We start from the raw sequence: 20,467 nt of genomic DNA, 5'->3' as shown, positions 1-20,467 counted from the left end.
GTCCATCTGCGTTTACTTGACTGAGCTGGAAGCTGCATTGCAGTATTTTTTTTTTTTTTTCCTTGGCGTAGGTGGTATAGAAAGGCTGCTCTGAGTGTGTCCTCTGAGAAGATGCACTATCGACCTCCTTCCAGATGCCATTTTCGGTCTCATGCAGCATGAAAGTGTCTCATTAGTGTGTGTGTATCATGTTTTTTTCCTCACATAATACAGGTATATGTATTTTTTGGCAGTGTGTGAGTTCTGCTGGTACATGAGTAGAAGCAACAGCACAATTTGGACATGAAATGGTGCCAATGGGAGAAGAAAAAAAAGGCAGAACTGGCAGGGACAGTTGTCTGGCTGCAGGGAGACAGAGAGGCCTGTTTGGCCGGTGGGCAGTAACATTCATTAAGATACCATTAAGATACCAAAAAGTTCCCCTCGTTAATCACTCCACTCATACCCCAAATAAGAGAAGCAGCAAACCTTCCTCTCTTCCCCAGCCTCGTCCCCCTCCTTCACAGCCTGGCCTAGTTAAATCCCACACAGGTTAAATCTGCCTCTCTCTATCTCCCCCCCCCCCCCCCCATTGTCATTTTAGATTAAATCTCCCATCAGTCAAGCACACACACATTCAGGTCTTTTTAATGATTCAAGGCCTTTAAGTCATCACACATTATATGTCTCTTGTAGTTTATTTTTAGACCGTACTTATTGATTGTGACGTGTCTCTCTGGAACGGGGTCTTCCTCCACGGCCGGGTGGGGCAGGTGGAGCTCCTTAATGATGACTTTAAAACCAGCGTTTTTGTTTGTTGGTGATGGAAAACAAGGACGCTGCTTATGGGCTCTGAGAGTCTGTAATGAACGAGGTTGACAAGCCCATGAAACCACAGCACTCCCACACTTCCCTACTTTATTATAGTCGTCTGAAGCTGCAGGAGACGGGTTGACCTTGGGCGTTGATGAGGAATCAGCTTACTTGTCCACTTTACTAACCCGTATAATGAGGGGGAGAGTCACACACCTGCCCCCAGATCAATATGAAAGGTGGCTCATTACTGTATATGTCGGTGAGTGTGTGTGTGTCTCCGTATTGAAACACGTCTACCTGCAGCCCTGCCTCTACGAGTGCACGCGTGTGTGTGATGTATGGAGCATGCATCTGTATTGCGGCCCATGCCTACATGTGTTTGATGTGCTCTCTGTGTGCAGGTTTCCTTCATCCAGAACCTGGTTTACTGTGTGGAAAGAGCCTACAGGGTGCCCGACTACGGCATGTGGGAGAGAGGCAGCAAATACAACAACGGCAGCACCGAGCTGCACTCCAGGTCAGTCACACACACACAGAGAATCCGCACAATGACCCAGTCTACAGGTCATCACCATGTAGAACTGGTAAATGCTGATGTCCACTCTTTTAAAACGCTTAACCGATGTTCTCTGGATCGCTGCCGCCGGCTGCATCAGCTTAGTTTATCATTCAGCGGTGGATACAGACGTCAATAGATATCGAAAAAAGCATAGCGGGAAAAACGACAAGGCGTTTGACCGACCAAAGTTTTATTTTCTCCTCAGTGCCTCTGGGAAGCAGAGCTTCATAGATAACACTGTGGAACCAGTCACTGTGATGCTGCACATTTCACTGTTTGCACATTAGCTTTTTGTGTTTGTCTGTAAACTGTAAACAATCGGCACCAACAGCAGCAAGAGAGCAGTAGGCTACTCAATGCTGGACTGTGTGTGTGATGGAGGGAGGGATGTGAGTGAGGAGGATGTAATGGAAGGTGAATGGGAGGAAGAGAATCAAGCTCCTCTGGCCTTTAAGCGGTTGCGCTGAGTGATGCGATGTTTGTTCGTTCCACTCTTGCTTGTTGTCTCTGAATGTTTTCAGCAGGCTTTTTTTCAGGGGCCACACAGGACACAACGGAGGGCTGGTTGCTCTTCTGTCTGTTGAAATTCTACTTGTGACTCAGACGCTTCATCATTTACAGAACCAGGACACGGAGCAACTATTAATATTCTATTAATGTGGGAGGAAATGTGCAAGTCATTTGAATTTTAAATGCCGGCTCTTAAACAATGATAATATTGAAATACTAAAACATTTGTGAGATACGAAACAACCTTTTTATCTGTTTTCTGACAATCTTTAACAGGTGTATGACACATTATTATTTCAGTCATTATTTCTATCATCTTTTCCATTTTTTTCTATATTAAAGCTGTCTTTCAATGTAATCTATACATTCCTGCATATGTGTTTTGGATCAGGAGCAGGAATCAAGACACAATGGTTTGTTTTACATTTACTGTCAAACAAAACTCTATCTCATCAAAAAGAAAACCATCAACAACATCAAGAATACGACCTTAACACACACTACTATTCTTAAAGTTTAAATCTGTAACTTAACACCAGCATGTATGATTTTTTGTAAGTGCAACAGGCTGTAAACATTGACATTTAAGCACTCTATATATATTTGTTACCGTGAAGGTATTAGCAAACACTGACTAATGGAGACATGGAGCAAGCACAGAGCAAGCGTAAAAAGAAAATGAGCTGAAAGAGGCTAAAATGCTCCATAAAGCTGAGGAGGACTGCAGAGTCAGCTGATTCTTCTCTGAAGGTCTCCCACTATGAGCAACCTCCTTTTACAGAGGTAACATTATGATCATGTGGACTCAAACTACCAATTTTACTACCAATAATTACTTTTTCTGCTGAGGAAACAGTCATTTAATATATTTATTTATATATTAATATATATATATTTGGTAACATTCTCATTTTACTTCATGGGAATGTTACTTTGAATCATTCTAATCGCAAATAATCCAACACCAGGTTGGAGAAGTAAAAACAGTTTCTTTGCAACAGGAAGCAGGTATGGTTTCATTAAAAGACAGAGATAAGCTGACTTCATTACGTCTGATAAGATGTATTTCGAGTCAGTGTGTAATTTGCAAAGCACATTTACTGATAATTTGTCAAATCAACACATTTTAGCAATGACATAACCTCAATCAGCAGGCAAATTACCTTTATTGAGGAAGAATGTAATGGATCAACAGTCCGAACTATTAACTGCTGTGAAGATAAGGACCTTGGACCACTTGTTTCTACGCCAGCACTATTCTTAGCCGGTGAACTCAGATTTCAGAGAGTTTTTGTTCCGTGCTCCTATAACTGATTTATCAACCAAGGTCGAACTGGCCTCCCTCTCCTCCCACACAGTCTTGATAAAGATCCTCAATTTCTTCCATCGCTTATCTCTAGGAAGCATGTCTTTTTCTTTCTCCAACAATCCAAGGTTATTGGCAGCAGCTTGCCAAGTATCCTTAAGAAAAAGATAACAAATTCAATGTAGTGCAGAAACCCTGTGTCTTTACGCTTCTTGTATTTTCTGCCCTCGAGGTCATGCTTTTGGATTTCCACAATTAGTTGCCCGGCTTATACATGTAGTTGCGTAATACCAATTAACGTGCCGTATGCATGAACAGTGGCAAGGGGTGAATTAATAATGCATCCATGTAAATAAGATCTGTGTAAATGATCAAATTGAGCAGTCATTGCTGGAGTGCCAGTGGGCAGAAAAAGGGCTCAGTGGAAACAAAGAGGAGAGGATGTGTTCATTTGTCCACATGAAATCAAATGATTGCTTCTGCCTCGTCTTTTATTGTGTGTTTTATTTAAAGTGGCATATCTAGTATAGTGAGAGGTTTTTTTTGTTAAATCTCAATTTATGATGAGTTCAAACTCTTTATTAGAAATATAAAAACGGCACTGTGGTCATAAGGTCATGAATATTTCATCTTTATCCATCATTCATGACAGCTGTCTTTTTACACTAATTTTACAACAGTGCAAATGAAAAGAATGGGATTGAATATCATAGTCAACGGTGGTTCAACAACTGGGAAACTGCCTGAGGGGCCCGGATCTAAGGAGCATACAACAGTCACAGCTGCACTTGGTTCATTTGGTTTTTGGTCATTTGAATACTAAATAAATAAACCATATTGGAGTGTTTGGAACATTAAAAGCATAGTTTCAATCACAGTATTGCTGCACTACAAAATCTTGTGGCTATGACAGACTTCCTTAAAGGAATATTGATACATAAAATGACCATTTGTATATCAATTACTCACCCGTGTCACCTTGAATTGAGTTGTGTTTTCTCACATGCTTCCACATTGAAAAGGGAATTAAAAAACTGAAAAAAACTACTTAAAAACATCCGTTTATAAACTTTCACACAACTCATGCATAAAATCCAAATGTCACGTATCCAGTTTGCTCACTTCTTCCCAAACCCACGCGCCCTCGATGACACACGGAGGCCTGTGTGAGGCTGTTTATGCAGAATCGATGTAATGATTGGTTCCTATCGAACACGCATGTGTTTGGGAAGTGTGAAACTTTGGTCACAAGATAAGCTGGTGGTGTATCGATGCGAGTGGCCGCCCGCTGACTCCTGGTCGATGACTTTGATTCCTTTTCCAGTCACATCTGTGATCACCTTAGTTTATATTTTGCTGACGTTGGCCGTGATTCCATAATGAACTCCAGTATATGAAATATGAAGAAGCGCGTGAGGCGATTAACCCCAACATGACCTCGCCTCAATCAGCTGCTGTGTGTAAACACATACAGGAGCGTCTACGGCAACAGTTTCATCATGCCAATCTTTATCTCCGACTATCAGCTGAAACTGTTGCATCATGGTCCTGTTTGTTTACTTCCTGTTCCCCCATCAAGCATCATATCTCCTGTAACTCTGTGTGAGCTGCTGCTGACAGCCTTGCTGACCAGTGCTGGCCTTATTCCTGGGCATGTGTTTGTGTGTGTGTGTGTGTGTTGTAAACAACTAGTTCCCAGGCTGATTTAGCCAGCCATCCTCTCTATTATCGATTCAGGCTTCACTAATGGTATTGAATGCGTTTTGATATGTCAGCAGATCCACTGCCAGTCATCGCCAAGTTTTCCCTCCTCCTTTTTCTTTTCTAGCGAGAAGTTGGCCGGGCAGGAAGGAAAGACAAAAAGACAAAATGACAGTGGAATTGATTCATATTTAGTCTGCATTGCAATCACAGCAGCCAGCCAGTGTGAAATGTGGGACGTGGTTTTTATTGAAGAGATCCATTATCAACAGTCGACCACAATCCCAGGACCCTTCAAGTCCATTGAATCCTAACGGATAGCAGTTCATGATTCAATAGTGATTCTTAATGCTGTCTTTGGCCGTCTGACAATTGCATTGACACTTATGGTTCCTATTACAGAATCTGTTGTCACTTTTATGCATTTAAAAATATTGTTTTATGGCTGGGTAATAATATGTCAATTGATAATAAAAGCACATACTATCTCAAAACTTCTCAGAAAATCAGAATTGATAAGAATTCCCGTTAAATCAAACTATTGTCTCATTCTGATTACTCTATATTTGTGTGCATGCATGAAAACATAGTCAGTGTATAGATCTCAGTGGACATATTTAAAAAATATATTGCTAATATTCATAATTAATATTTGCAAACAATGAGCATGAAGCAAAACAAATTGTCAAACACTTGTTGCCTTGGTTTGCATATTCGACGTACAGACTTATTTATTCCCTTCTCTGTAAGTCATTCATTAATAATTAGAAAGCATCATTATTGGTCCTTATTCTTTATTGCTGTTAACTTTGAACTTAATTTCTTAATTAATTGAAAAAATACTCAGTATCTTTCATTTGTCAATTCTTTAATTCACACATACATATACAAAAATAGGCATTGTTATTTATTTAATTACCAGAAAACCTGCTATATTGTTTGTGTGTGTGTGTGTGTGTGTGTGTGTGTGTGTGTGTGTGTGTGTGTGTGTGTGTGTGTGTGTGTGTGTGTATATATCAAGACATATTTGATATTGGGCCATATTACCCAGCCCTGTATATTCTTTCATATCTGCCCTGTATATGATGCATCAGTGTCAGAATAATGAGCTTAGCATGTGTTTTCTTTGCAGCTCTGTGGGTCTGGCTAAAGCTGCTCTGGAGGCCATCAATGGATTCAACCTGTTTGGAAACCAGGTATTTGAATAATTGACCCGCTCCTTTCACATTTCCTCCTACTCTTATAAGTCTCGAGGGTATTAGTCACATGGCACAACATCACATTATAGATGGACTACTGTGTGACTCAGACCTGCAGGCCCATTACAGCATCCCTACGTCTGTGAGATATGCTTGATGTTTCCATCGCGTTGTAAGTACATGTCATCAGCATATATTGGTGCTGCTGTCATCAATGCCAAACAAGTAGATATATCTACCATCAGGAGATTCATTTGGTATGTTAGTGTTTGGCTCAGCAGACTTTGATCAATGTTTTTTCCTGGTCTCTCTCTGAATCTCCCTCACAATGTCCATTAGTGAGTATGTTCCTTTTTTTTCGTGCTTGGGTGGTAGAAAGGGAAAACGGGAGCATTCATTACATCTGCTAATTGATTGGAAAAGGGAGCCCTGCACTTATTGTACACACCACCTCTCTTATTATCTTCTCCTGTTCTCCACTTGGGTTTTAGCCAGTGATGCTTCTCCGTCCATCTCCTGCATCTGAGGGGTTTTCTGCTGAACGTAGTTCTGTCGGCACGAGTGTATATTCAAGGTTTTCTCTCCTGATCAGCAACAAAATGCCGGGTTTAACTGTGCCTGGAAATGGATTTTGTCATCAAGCTCAGCTTGTTGAAAGAATCAATTTATAGAGGTAGCTGATGTAAGGCCGATACTGCGTGGGGCCTTTGTAAGAGTCTCATCCAGTCTCTTGTCCCTCTTTGGGAATGGAAGCGCTGCAAGACGGCCAGTTCCTTATTAATGATCTCTATCAATCTTGATTTCCCAGCCGACTCTCATCCTTCCAACACCAAGTGTACACAACTCCCCCCTCCATCCCTTAAACCGGAACATTCAGTACGTTGTGAAATACGCTTTCGCATTTCCCACTGGCTGCAGACTCCTGTGGGTGCGTGTCGCGTTTAGCCTCTGTGCCAGATGAACGGACACACAGCCCTCAGTTTGGTTAAAGTTTGTTTTTTTTCACGCACAACGGATGCAAAGATTGCATCTCCACGGTGTGACAAATTGAACTCTGCAGATAGAATTGATCTTGCCATGAGTCGGATCCTTCCACAGTCATTAAATTCACAGAGCTGTGTACACACAGCTGGACAATCAAATCCTAACAGCTTCCACTTCCTATCTCGGGATTGTCACCTAATTCACACCCAGTCAAGAGCAGGGATGTAGTGGAGCGGACACACATCAAACTCAATGAGTTATTTTTTACCCCGTGTGTGTGTGTGTGTGTGTGTGTGTGTGTGTGTGTGTGTGTGTGTGTGTGTGTGTGTGTGAGGTGAGTTTATTTTATTTTCCTGACGTAAATGTTTGAATTTAGTTCATGCACATCAGTGCACAAAAATAAATGTTAAACTGATGTGCATTAGTGTCAATGAAAAGGGTATTATATAATCTGCATTCTGTCAATGTTTAATAGCAACCCATAATAATAGCAGTGGGATGGATGCTTTTTCTCACATAGATTATGGTGGCCTGTAATTGACTTGTATTAAGAGTCACCTTTTCATTACAGAGGGACGTGAGCTAACTACTAGTAGGTGAGTGTGGGGTGGTATTAAGAAGTAGAAGATAGATGCATATTAAAAATGTTTCAGGTTTTGTTTTTATATAGTGTATATGTTGAAAGTATGTTGTTGCCTGAAATATACAGACAACATATCATAGGTTTCAACAGACTGATGATCAATTGTCAATCAATCAGATGTGTCTATTTAGATCATTGGTGTAAATATACAAGGTTATTTTTTTCCAAATACAAGGTTATTACAAAATGTCAGTGTGATACTTTTCATCTAATTCCATATTTGGTTTTCAAAACGTATTATATCAGTATAATTTTGGTTTGTGACTATTTTTTTATGAAAATTATAATGCACTGATCCTGGTTATAATGATTAAAAGAAAGGTATCAATAATTTAAGCACAAAAGCAGTTGTGGAAATTAAAATTATTTTTTTATGTTTATTAAATGTAGGAGTGCTTTGAAGAATGCATACAAAACAGATTACTTTTTTATAATTATATATATATATATATATATATATATATATATATATATATATATATATATATATATATATATATATATATATATATATATGCATTATATTTATTATATACATATTTATGTTACTTATTAATGTTTAATTTCTCCAGGTTTCACATTTATCCAAATCATGTGGTAGAGACTCATAATTTAAAAACTGTGTGTTCAGTTAAATAAAATGTGTTATTTTTGTTGTGCCTCAAGTAACAAAGAAACCAAATTTCATTTTGAAACACAGTTTAGACTGCTGAGTTTAATGAAAAGGAAAATGTTTGCCCACTGAAAGAAACCCCACTCAAAAGGACACAAGGCAAAATCACTCATCGTACATCCTTGGCTTTTTACACCCGGCTTCTATAACAACAAGGTTTCCTGGAGAGGGCCGTTTCACTGACTTGTCACACAGCTGCCTACATTGGTGGCCAGCAATCTACTGCACTATGCAAATTCTGACAGGAAAGCCTGCTGATTTGACTAAAAGCTCTGGCCGGATCTGTTTTTGGACGGGGAAAAAACTAGACTCTGGCAATATTCATACATAATGCATTGGACTTACATTAGAAACTGCTTAGCAGGTTGCACGAGTGGCTCAGTTGGTTTTATGTAAGCGCTGCTGATGGATGGATGAAGTGGACTGGATCAGCTTTTTTAGAGCCTGAGAGGTTTGATCACATCCCTTACCAAGTAAAAGCATAAAAAACGACCCCTTCTCTCTCGCCCGGAGGTGTTTAAGTGCACTGGATGGATGATGCACTGCATTGTAGTCGCGGCCCTTCGGTTTTGTACGTGGGGACTTCTGAAGTGAGGATGACTCTCGACCCACTGTTGTCCAAGTGCTCCCACACTGTGCTTCAAAAACATGTGCAACACAAAAATATCCGCCAAAGAGTGTGTTTTGATGTGCGGAGGTGTGAGTTGTGATGGAGGGGCTTTGAAAGTAGGCCTTTAGTCATTTTATACATTTTGGCTTCCTAATGTTTGTCGGATAAATGATGGAGGATTTTTATGCATTTCTACGACTGAAGCTGTGTGCTATTGGTGTACCTGTTATGGGTGAATAGTTCAGCTGTGAAATAGATGCTTTCTGCTTTTGTGTTTTGCTCTGCAGGGTTGTTCGTGGTCGGTGATATTTGTGGATCTGGACGCCCACAACAGGAACAGACAAACACTCTGCTCCTTACTGCCCCGAGAGTCTCGCTCACATGTGAGTCCGTCTATCTGTCTATGCAACTTCTAAAACCACCCGACAAATGAAATCTACAAATAACGCCTAAGATATTGTCCAAAAAAATTTGTAAATGCATGTTTGGCTCAGAATTAGCTATTTGAACCGTTGACAGATGTACACACAGTGTAATAGATTTCAGGTCGGTTTAACTTATAAACTTAACTTCAAAAGCTGCCTTAAATATATGAGTAAACTCAACTCTGATAAAAGCTTTATTTCAATTCAGGAAGGCAAGTTATTTAAATGACTTAATTAATCACCATTAATTGTTTGAACTTGATACTCTGAGTTGAAATGACTTACTATGTTACATTATGCATACTTACTTTCTCTTGTTAACTGAACTTATGATTATATGTTGCTTCAACTCAGTTCAGTTATACTACATACCATTGTAAAACTCATATTGTCAAGTTAGCTTAACACATTGAAATTTCCATTTCATTGAACTGGCTTAAACTCTTATATTGGAATACCAAGAACTCATTGAATTGAGTTAAAATGTCTTAACTCATTATGTTAAGTTGATTTAAATGATAGAAACAAGCCAGGATAACTTATGGAGTTGGTGCCTTTTTACAGTGCGGTTGCACGCATTCATGCAACCTGTTGCCTATTTTTGTCATGACTCAGAGGAGCAGCTGTGTTCATAATCTCTCCTAAAGACTGATGCCTGCACAACAAACTTCAAATGTTAATGTTACACATTAAAAAACAACATGTTCACATCAATATGTGATCAGATATTTGTGAGCTGTGGTGTTGATGGTTCAGCCTTGACATCAAATTGGTGAAGTGAGAGGCGGCTGCAGAGCTGGACGGTGGCAAAGCTGAAAAAGGAAGGGGAGATGGGAAAAAAAATGTGCAAGAGCAAAACCATTCCGTTCTCTTCACTCCACCGCTTGCAGACACTTACATGATCACATCGCTCTTCCCGTGCTGAATGTGTCAGGCGGAATAGCTTGCAGTCAGCTCGAGAGGAAATGAGTGTAATTAGACGACGAGAGTGGCGGTACAGCTGCATGAGATTAACGTTAAGGAGTTGGAAGGATGGAGTGCAGTAGGGAGCGAGAGAGACCCAACAGGATAATGTCGAGCTAACCGAATTATCAATATAATATCAGTGTCCCGCACACTATGGCAAAAGATTGGAATTCAATATTCATTTCACTACCTGCACTGAATATATTCAGCAAGCTGATATCCCATTTCAGCTGCGGCTGCCAAGGACGTTAACATGTAAATTGGAGTTGTAACGAGAAGCGGGGGAATAAGAGCGGGTCGGACTAGACAGAGCAGCAATTGGTGGCTGCGTGAAGTGTGGAGACGTGTGGAAGTTCAAAAAGATTATAAGACAAAACAAAAACAGCCGACTGCATCTTGCACTGAAATGTTGTCCTTGAGCTGGTTGACACATTAATTCATAGAAGTCCATGGAAGGAAGCTTCTCTCTGCAGTTATCAGGGACTTCAATATAAAGACAGAGTTCAGGCAAAAATATGGAAAACAAGTTCTTTATTTTTTTTTAAACTCTGCCCTCCATAAATAAATATTCATAGCTGTTTGCATGTGAGGCTAATAGCTTTAATTTCCACTGCTTAATAAAGTAAACCACACAAAAAGTGAATTAGATATGCAGGCAAAATGGTTTGCCTAATATCAGTATTTGTTCCTATGATTATTGCAATTCAGACAAAAAACACACCAGGTGTGTTCCTTTTGCACGTCAGCATAAATTTTACACAGAAAGAGAATGTTATGCTACAAAAAAACAACGTCATTTTTTTAACACAACAACGTGGGTTTTTTCTGAGCTTTCACACTGCAAGTAAAATCATTAACCAATATGTGGAAATGACATATTCAATGCATGTATATTGTAAACAATGACGCTCTGTGGTCTAAACTAAGATAGCAAATTAAGGCTCTATTCCACCTGGTCCCGACCCATCCCACTTCATTTGTAGTCACACTCCCAGGTGAATGAAGCACAAATACAGCGGCAAGCTTCTCTGGCAAGGAAACTATAAATACATATCAGAAATATAAATCCTTGGGGCTCAATTGGATTACGTTACAGTTGCTCTCATTCTAGAATTATACTCCCAATATGACAACAATACATATAGCTGGTTGAGTCAGCATCGATGTACACTCACTGTCGGAGGTCTTATAAACCACTTTCACATTCAGATCCTCACATTTCAGATCCTCCATGCAAAAGCATGAATACAGTGCAAGTGGATAGGGAGAGGGTGTAATAGCCAGAATGGAATTGGGCCTTAATTAATCCTTTCACCCTTGGCAGCCAGATCTTCTCCCTCTGTTGTACCTTTCGCAACAAAGACTTTATTCATTGCTGTTGGAGCATAGCTTACAGTGGTTTAGACAGACTGCTATACTGTTCTGGGTCTATAGGATCCCAGTAACGTTAGTTTGTTCTCCACCTGCCGTCTGTAACTGTTGCATGTCTTCTCTCCCTTGTCTGCAGAACACAGATGCAGCCTTGCTTCCAACCATCAGCTATCCAGCCTTTGCTGTGGATGACGACGTCCTCTACAGTCAGACGCTGGACAAGATCGTTCGCAAGCTACGGGGCAAATACGGCTTCAAGCGTTTCCTCCGCGATGGCTACCGCACCGCTAACGAAGACAAGGAGCGGCGCTACTACAAACCTGCAGAAATGAAGGTGGGACACCTAAAGGATACGGTGATTCTTCTTTGCTTGTCTATATTTCCTCCAGCAGCATATGGGACAGACAAAACAGAAGATGTTACTCATCTCCCAAGTAGCAAAAGGTACAGCGATGTGTCATTAATATAGCAGTAAATATAAATATCTGTGGATAAAAGAGGCGATAAAACACAATAAAGGCTTAATGATACAGTATATCCTTGGGGAAGTCTGTAACACTCATTGTAGCTTCAGCGAGACGTCGCTTAGGTGACTTTCCGGGTGTAGTCTTCCTAATTACGTATTTTCACAGTTTTGAAAAATTACTTTTTTTTATGTTTAAATTGACAAAAATCTTACGTTTAATTCATGGCACAATTCAAATTATTCATCTCTTGCCATCGACTAGCTTACATATTTTCTCCAACATAAGATCCCTTGATGGTCCACCCAGAAGGGACGGGACTTTGCCTCTTTCTTCCTTTAAACCTGCAGCTAATACGATAGAAAGGCTAAGAATTAGCAAATATTATACCATGGTCTGGGTGAATACTCGATTCTGATTGGCTGCAAGATTCCTGATAATGGACACCTACTAGGAAGTTCTGATTAAATTACAACATGGCCGGATAAATAGATAGTCTTGTTGTTAAACATACTGTTAAATTGCTATTTACTGTTTCTCAACCACACACAATGTTGTAGATTTGCTAGCATAAGGTTAGCTTTCCGTCCTGTAGCTGAACAAAGGGTGAACTGAGCAGACAAGAAATATCTTATATTGCCAAGTCATAAGGTTCGTCCTATTGACTGGAGCACTGATTCACTTCTCCATTGCATAAAAACCTTATGGGTTGGTAATGATTACTCCAGGCATTAGCAAACCCTTACATTTACCAGGGAGTAAATGGCTTGTGTTACTTGAGTTTCGTTGCAAAATGCATGAAAATATGAATAAATGGTCTTTCTTTGGCAAGTAACCATAGTATAATAGGGATAATGCCCTTGGCTTGTCTTAATGGTCATGTCTATTATCAAGAATGAATGGACCACGTGGAGTCCAGCACCGTCCAGCAGACATGAAGTTCACACCGGGCATTATTCCTCCTTAAAGCCTCTGTTTCCATCAGGCTACGTCCTCCATTCTACCAGCAGGCAGATTTATTATGGAAGACAAAGTTTAACTCCTGATAGCTCCTTCCAACAGTAATGTGTTTGCTGCCACATCAGCAAATACTGCAAGTATTAATAAGTCATTTATATAAGAGGAAACTGTGCCAGGTGGTGAAAATTAGACAATGCAGCAACTATTACCACAAAAATTAGAATTTTTTCCAGTAATTAATATTGAAACAAACTGCAGATTTTTGGAAGTGTTGGAGATGACGTACAACATTAGAAACAAAAAAAAGTCAAATGTGACTCCCTTTGAGTGATCAGCGTGAACACACAAAGTAAAGAAATGTCGAGCTGACGCAGTGTGAGCTCTCTCTGGCGTCGAAGAGGTCACAGGTAGACCAGGTCTCCCTGCAGAAGACGTGGTGTGAAGTTGTTGTTGTTGTTGAAGAGAGGATTCACAGCAGGCCGGACGTCTGCGCTCCCTGTCTGTTTACCATTGACAGAGAGCAGCAGCCTGTGTGATAGACAGTTTTACCAATCAGTCGAGCTGCTCAAGCACAAAATCCCAGGGATCCCTGCCTGTTTACAACCTCAACGGGCCAAAAAGCACAGGCCTCACTGGGTGACTGCGTTACCTCCCCCCCCCAACCCCCACCCCCTCAAAATAAACCATCCTCTGCTTCCGTATCTCTCATGTACCTTTTCATTTTTCTCTCTTTCATCCCTCTCTCTCTCTTGCTCATAGCATGTAATGGCCTCCCATCTCTGCCCGAAACACGCGGTTTGAAGCCACACAAATCTGCACGATCACATGGTGCAGACGTCGGACATTTAAAGACGCCCATTTTAAGCCTGCAGACCGTGGTATCTGATCGGCGATAGTGAATGCGGCTCCCACACATATCCGCGTGTGCAGCCTTTTCGTCGTTGCTTTAGGATGTTATCTCGTTTATCTTCCATCGGTGTGGAGATTATTGAAAGAGATGAAGGACACAGATAGTCAGGAGTCGTGGCATTTATAGTTAGATGGGCTGAAATGCACGTTTAGCCGTTTCCAAATTGGGATCACAGCTTTTGTCCCTAATTGCTGACGGTGGCCCGAGTCAGGGACAAAAACACACCACAATCGCACCAAATGGAGTCGTATGCATAATTTCCTCAGTCGTTTTTGTCAGTGTGAATATGCTACGATCAGATTGAGAATACTCAGAGAAAACTCAGAGAAAGTGAGGAAGAGCAAATGAGATAAAAATGAAAAGCGTGAAATCCATATTTGTGTCCTGTTAGAAACCAAAAGTCTTGAATTTACATGAGACTTGAATGCGTTCTCCGTCTTCTTGTAACCAGATGAAGGTTGTGTGTGTGTGTGTGTGTGTGTGTGTGTGTGTGTGTGTGTGTGTGTGTGTGTGTGTGTGTGTGTGTGTGTGTGTATTTGTGACACTTTGCACACGTCATGTGTGATCTATAATAGGATTTCTGGCTGAGTGAGATTCCGAGAATAATCCAACAAATGATGGTGTTCATGTCTGTTCAAGTGTTTGTTCCGGAAAATTCCCTCCAGCTGCTGCAACAAGCTGGCTTTTATTTCTCGGGGTTCTGTCGGCTGAAAAACAAACCAGACGGTCACACATTCACTCATATTGATCAGTCAGTCAGTCAGTCAATTATAGCTCTTGCATACATTTGTGGAGAAACGTAACACAGGGGTCAGTGAAAGGTTTGGTAAGTATTCAATTATGAAAATCTTATGCTATGGCCTTCACAGTCACCAGATCGGTAGCTTTTGGTGGCCCAGCAACTTACTAAGGATGTTTTCACACCTGTACATCTGTGATCTAGCTCAGACCAGGCAGAAAGTGGCTTAAACTTGCATTCTCTCTACTGGCCATGAGGGGGCGACTCCCCTGGTTGCAGAAAGAAGTCCTTGAGAAAACGACCCTACTTCTCATTGAATTTATTATCTCAGTAAAGACTGTAACCATGAGTTTCAAGTCTTCTTCATGTCCATTTAGTAAATGATGGGCCCATTTAGAGTAAAATGGACGATAAATCAGGGTATGCTTTAGGGGCGTGGCTACCTTGTGACTGACAGGTCGCTACTGCAGCGTTGCTACCGTGGCTTTGCTAGATTAGATTAGCAGTAAAGTTAGTAAAGTTGACCTAAATGTGCCTAAATGTTACCATGGTTTCCAAATTATTTGCATTAATATACGTTGCTAGTGTCCTATTAACCCATTAACTACTATCCCCTTAGAAATGTTGTTGTACAGATCGTTTTTTCCAGTTTCTACCTGTTTGGAAATATTTATGATAAACATGGACCAGTTGCAGTCTTGACTAGTAACACCTATTAAACCTATAAACTTTAAAACATTCCACTGATTCCACTTTTCCTCTTCGTGTGTTATATTTGTCTCTGTGTCGTTAACCTTCCGTCAGCTCACACCTTCAAACGTCCTCCTCAAAACAAACAGCACAACTTTGAATGAAAGGAAATGGCCTTGCAAGGAAGCATTGTTATTCCTCCGTGTGTTGTGTGAGTTATCATTCACAATGTCATGTCTTCTATATATTTTTTCCTGTGCCCTTCACTTATAGTCGGCGCTACTAAAGTTCAGCCATCCGCCGCTTTTAAGTCCCTGAGCCGCTCTCCTCTTTCTGAAATGGAAAAGCAATAATTCTCCTCCTCTCTGTCTCTCTCCAGCTTTTTGATGGAATCGAGTGCGAGTTTCCCATATTTTTCATCTACATGATGATTGACGGTAAGCCATGTTCTATCCGTAACGGCTGTTATGATGCCTCGAGTGGGTCATTGGGAAGATAGAAGACAGACTTGAGGCATTTGACAGGAAATTACATTTTGATGTTTGCCAGCTTTTAGAGGACTTAGAAACACTTATGTGATGTGTGAAATCTATTTGCGAACCCTAAGGGAATGGTCAGAAATTACGTATTGTTTCACCCGATAGTGTGGATTCAAGCATTACTAAATCACCCTAATGGCAGCACTGACATTTGTAGGACAGACGAATGATGTGATTTAGGGCTTTTCAGATGTCTTCATCTTTATGGGACTATCATTTAACTGCTGACAAAAAAACATACATTTTTTGATCCAATAGTGGTTTTCAGTCTTATCGCACACAACAGTGCTTTAACATTAAAGCTGCAATAATAAATATCGTTGTGTCAACAGTGGATGAAATGATTTATATGTATCTCATAGTGATCAAATCTCCGCTTCCTGTCAGCTTTACTAAGCATTTTAGCTTATTGTTTTTATGGTCAGACAAATGCAGACTAACTGGTGAACGTGTGGAGCCGTTAGCAGCTAAAGCCCCGGCTATTTCCCTCAGGAGTTGAGAGCAAAACAGAGCTAAAAGGGGACAGAATATAGGACAAACTCAGCAGGTGGCCACAAACATGGTTCCATTAGAATGCACATTTTGCTCTGTAATTGTACAGTAAAGAGCTAAATGCTACTAATCTGTGTGTGTTTTTGTGTGTTTCTATGTTTGTGTTGCAGGGGTGTTCAGAGGAAATAAAGCTCAGGTCACAGAATACCAGGAGCTCCTTGATCCCATTATCTTCCATTCTGTCGATGGTGAGCAATCAGATTAATACACACACACCCACACACACTCAAATGCTTTGACCCATGGATGGTGGAAGAGTCTGAATGCACACACACAACTTTAACTGATTTGACATGGATTGTTTCGGAGCTTCTGCCTCTGCTCTCTCTCCCTCTGGCAATGAAAAAGGTTGTGTTTAAAATAAGTTTGGTCCTCCGTATTCATAGCCATCATGCCGTGACCGAGGCTCATAGGGGTGTTACGTTCAACATGAGTTGAAGAGCCAGGCTTCTATATTCACCTACTATGGAGGGGAGGCAGGTTTCTGTTAGTCCAATCATAATAGCACAGGAATAACTGGAGTGGAGAAGGGATAATAATGTGAGAAAGAGCTCAAGTTGCTCCGGACATCTCCAGTACAATGCCTTTGTTCTGGTTATTTTTGGAGAAATCTCCTGTAGTTAATTGGTTGGATTCACCTTTTGTTTTCTCTTAAACCATATAAGTGCCCATGAAAAATAAAATCAAACCGCCGATGTATTTGCCGCTCTCAGAAGCTGCCACGGTGTGTTCTGCCTCATGTTCGCCCGGCTCTCCCATTGTTTTGACCACACAGCCGGGAGACGTGCCGCTGTGCTGTGGTGAATGGGCAACATTTACTACCTTTGTGCCGTTCTTTGACTCTGTGTTTTTTCTCTGGAGTGGGTTGGATTCATATTGGACCACACGTTCAGGAACATTTAGCAGAACCAATGTTTCACATCCAGGTACATCCACCATGTACTCCTGCTCTCTGTCCCTTCAGAGTGTTATTAGAGTGTTATCTAGAATGTGGAACCTGTATCTGCAGTGGTGGGTGAATGCTTTTTCTATTGCAATACCCGGGCATGCCTATTAGTGTGCTCCTTTCACTGACATGAATAACTATATCCTTTAATTCATACTAAAAAGCCAAACATTATTGCCTTAAGCAATCACAGACCACTTTGTTCCACTACGGCAGCTGGTGCCCTTTATGTACCTGTTAGGGTAAATCTGTGAAAATGCAATGTTCCTGTATGTCTGTGTGAATCTATTTTTTTTTTTTTTAATAATAAATACATGAGTTGTTTTTAATTGGCTGTTTCAGGGGGAATTTTTACCTGTTTTAACTGTTCCTCTTTAGTAGAAAATTGGTTTGGATGACTAATAACATGCATATACTACTGTGTGAAATTGTAGAACGTAAACACTGCAGTCTTATTGAAGTATAGCACACACACACACACACACACACACACACACACACACACACACACACACACAGTGCTCAAAGCCTCCTTCTCTCGTGTCAGGTCATGCTGTGATCCCCAAATACTACCACGTGCCGGCCGACTTCGTGGAGGCGGAGCAGAACAAGCATGGGAGCCAGAAGCGTTTCCCTAGCAACTCTGGCCGTGACGGGATGTTCTTCCTGTGTGGTCAGGCCCTTTACAACATCGCCAAGCTGCTGGGTACGCCCGTGTGTGTGTGTGTGTTTCTGTGTAAACCTTGGTATGATGCTCTGAACCCACACATCCATTCTGTTCATTCTCTTAGCTGTCTGCATGTTCATTAATACTGTAATGCAAAAGTGATCGATTAAGGTCATATTTGATGAGATTTATGACACTATGGTATGTTTGGTATGAAAATGCTATGAATTATCAAAGAAATGTCTTAATTGTGGCATAGATTGTAGCCACCAGGGTTCTCGCTGCAAAGTAGAGATGGAAGTTGCCAGTTCTGGAGGTCCTTGGACCAAAACCACAGTACGTTGGTCTCTGTTCCCGTCCACAGCGTGTCGCCTCTCCTCCTCTCCTCCATACTGTGGAGTCTAAAAAGGCTCGTCAATCACTCAGATCACCTGCAGCTGCGTCAATCAGCTGACGCCGCTCCTGTGAGCCGCCTCCACACAGCTCTCTCTCCTGCAGCCCGACGCTGCTCCACGCCCACAATCATTATTCATGATAATCAAATTATGGAACTCTGGCTTAATTAATCACAGACGTCAATCCACGGATGCAGTTTGACTCATCCGTTGTATATGTAGGTCTGTATTTGTGTAAATGAATGGAAATGCATTTAGCGCTTTTCTAGCTAACTAGCTACTCAAGGTGCTTCACACTACAGTCAGTCACTTTTACCCGTTCACACACATTCATACACTGATGGCAGAGGAGCCGCCTACACATCAGGATCTAACTCATTCATGCACATTCATACACATTCACACACCGATGGCGCAGCATCAGGGGCAATTTGGGGGTTCAGTATCTTGCCCAAGGACACTTCGGCACACAGACTGGAGGAGCCGGGATTCGAACCGACGACTCGATCTACCTCGGAGCCACAGCCGCCCCTGGAATGGAAATGTGTTTATTTTTCTGTCCTTTGGTGTATGTTTTGTATGGATGTTAATGTGTGTTACTGTGTGTGTGTGTGTGTGTGTGTGTGTGTGTGTGTGTGTGTGTGTGTGTGTGTGTGTGTGTGTGTGTGTGTGTGTTTGATCACAATCCAGTGGATGAGCTCATCAGCCCTAAAGATATCGATCCCATCCACCGCTACGTTCCCCGCCAGGACCAACGCAACGTCAGCATGAGATACTCCAATCAGGTAGGCTGGAATGTGACTGACTGACTGTCATCACTCTTTTTTCACAACTTATCATCACACACAGATATGCACTACAGATTATCATTCCAAGGAAAGCTTTCAAGGATTCCAGGGCCCTTTGTTAAGCTGTACTCATCCCTGTTGATATGAATTCATAAGAGCGGTTTAATCTTTTTCTTTTGGCCTCTCACAATAATGACATACATATATTTAAAAAAAAAAAAAAACAACTGGATACTATTGGCTGTTTTTAGAAGCCAAGTAGCTCTAACTGCTTGAGGCTGTACAGACACTGTACAGACTGTTTTTAATTTATAAAGTCTATCCAAGGAGGACAATTTTGAAGTGTAAGTAAGAGAAAATAACAGACAAGTGGTACGTTCACAATTGTAATGGATAATCACAAGCCTGAAATGTGAGTTTAAATCCCTTTTATTGATTGAAATTCACTTTTTTTAATGCTTCAAATGCATGATGAGAAATTTCATATTTCATTCTGTTCTATTCTGAACAACCGTAGCCTTTCCAGCGATGACATGTAACACCTAGCCCTCTCTTCTGCTATTCCAAACGTTCTCTCTCCTCCGTTTGGCGTTAATTCATTTGAAATCAAACAGGTTTGAAGTTGTACTTGTTGCGTTGCTCTCATCAGGTTTTCTGCACGTTCCTTAACTTAGCTGCACTCGAGTTAATCCTGGAAAATGAATTTAGAAAAACAAACATCTGCATCCCAGGTGCAGGAATTAATGGACATCTGGCAGCCACTTGGAGTCAAGCCTTCTCAGTAACCGTGGCTTAATGAAAGCATGTAACAATAAGAAGTAAATTAAAAAAGAAAAAGATTCAATATTGTTTCTTGCATAAATGACGAGCACCAACGTGTCACGCTTGTCTTTTTACTTGACGGGAGTCCCACCGTCCATAACTACGGCGTTTTGATTTATGGTTCAGTGTCAGATGTCGTCCATTGATTACCCTTTAATATTATTACCCACAGTTACCATTGATTACCACCCACAACAGATGTATCATCCTTTAATATTATTACCCACAGTTACCATGGTTATAGTCTTTCATT

General features: G+C 40.9%; 1 protein-coding gene across 5 annotated transcripts in view; it reads left to right on the top strand.

Annotated features, from left to right (window-relative positions):
* phkb (phosphorylase kinase, beta) overlaps positions 1-20,467 on the top strand; it is an 88,524-nt gene that overhangs the window by 21,932 nt on the left and 46,125 nt on the right. For all 5 annotated transcript variants that reach the window (XM_084039247.1, XM_084039248.1, XM_084039244.1 and 2 more), the window contains 8 exons: positions 1,197-1,312; positions 6,004-6,067; positions 9,268-9,363; positions 11,879-12,076; positions 15,885-15,942; positions 16,707-16,784; positions 18,090-18,248; positions 19,295-19,389. In XM_084039247.1, coding sequence (XP_083895373.1) covers positions 1,197-1,312; positions 6,004-6,067; positions 9,268-9,363; positions 11,879-12,076; positions 15,885-15,942; positions 16,707-16,784; positions 18,090-18,248; positions 19,295-19,389 — 864 coding nt within the window. The remainder of the gene's footprint in view (positions 1-1,196; positions 1,313-6,003; positions 6,068-9,267; positions 9,364-11,878; positions 12,077-15,884; positions 15,943-16,706; positions 16,785-18,089; positions 18,249-19,294; positions 19,390-20,467) is intronic.

Source organism: Eutrigla gurnardus (assembly GCF_963514095.1).
Source record: "Eutrigla gurnardus genome assembly, chromosome: 1".
In the NCBI taxonomy this organism is placed as follows: domain Eukaryota; kingdom Metazoa; phylum Chordata; class Actinopteri; order Perciformes; family Triglidae; genus Eutrigla; species Eutrigla gurnardus.
This window is presented reverse-complemented; position numbering and strand designations above follow the sequence as displayed.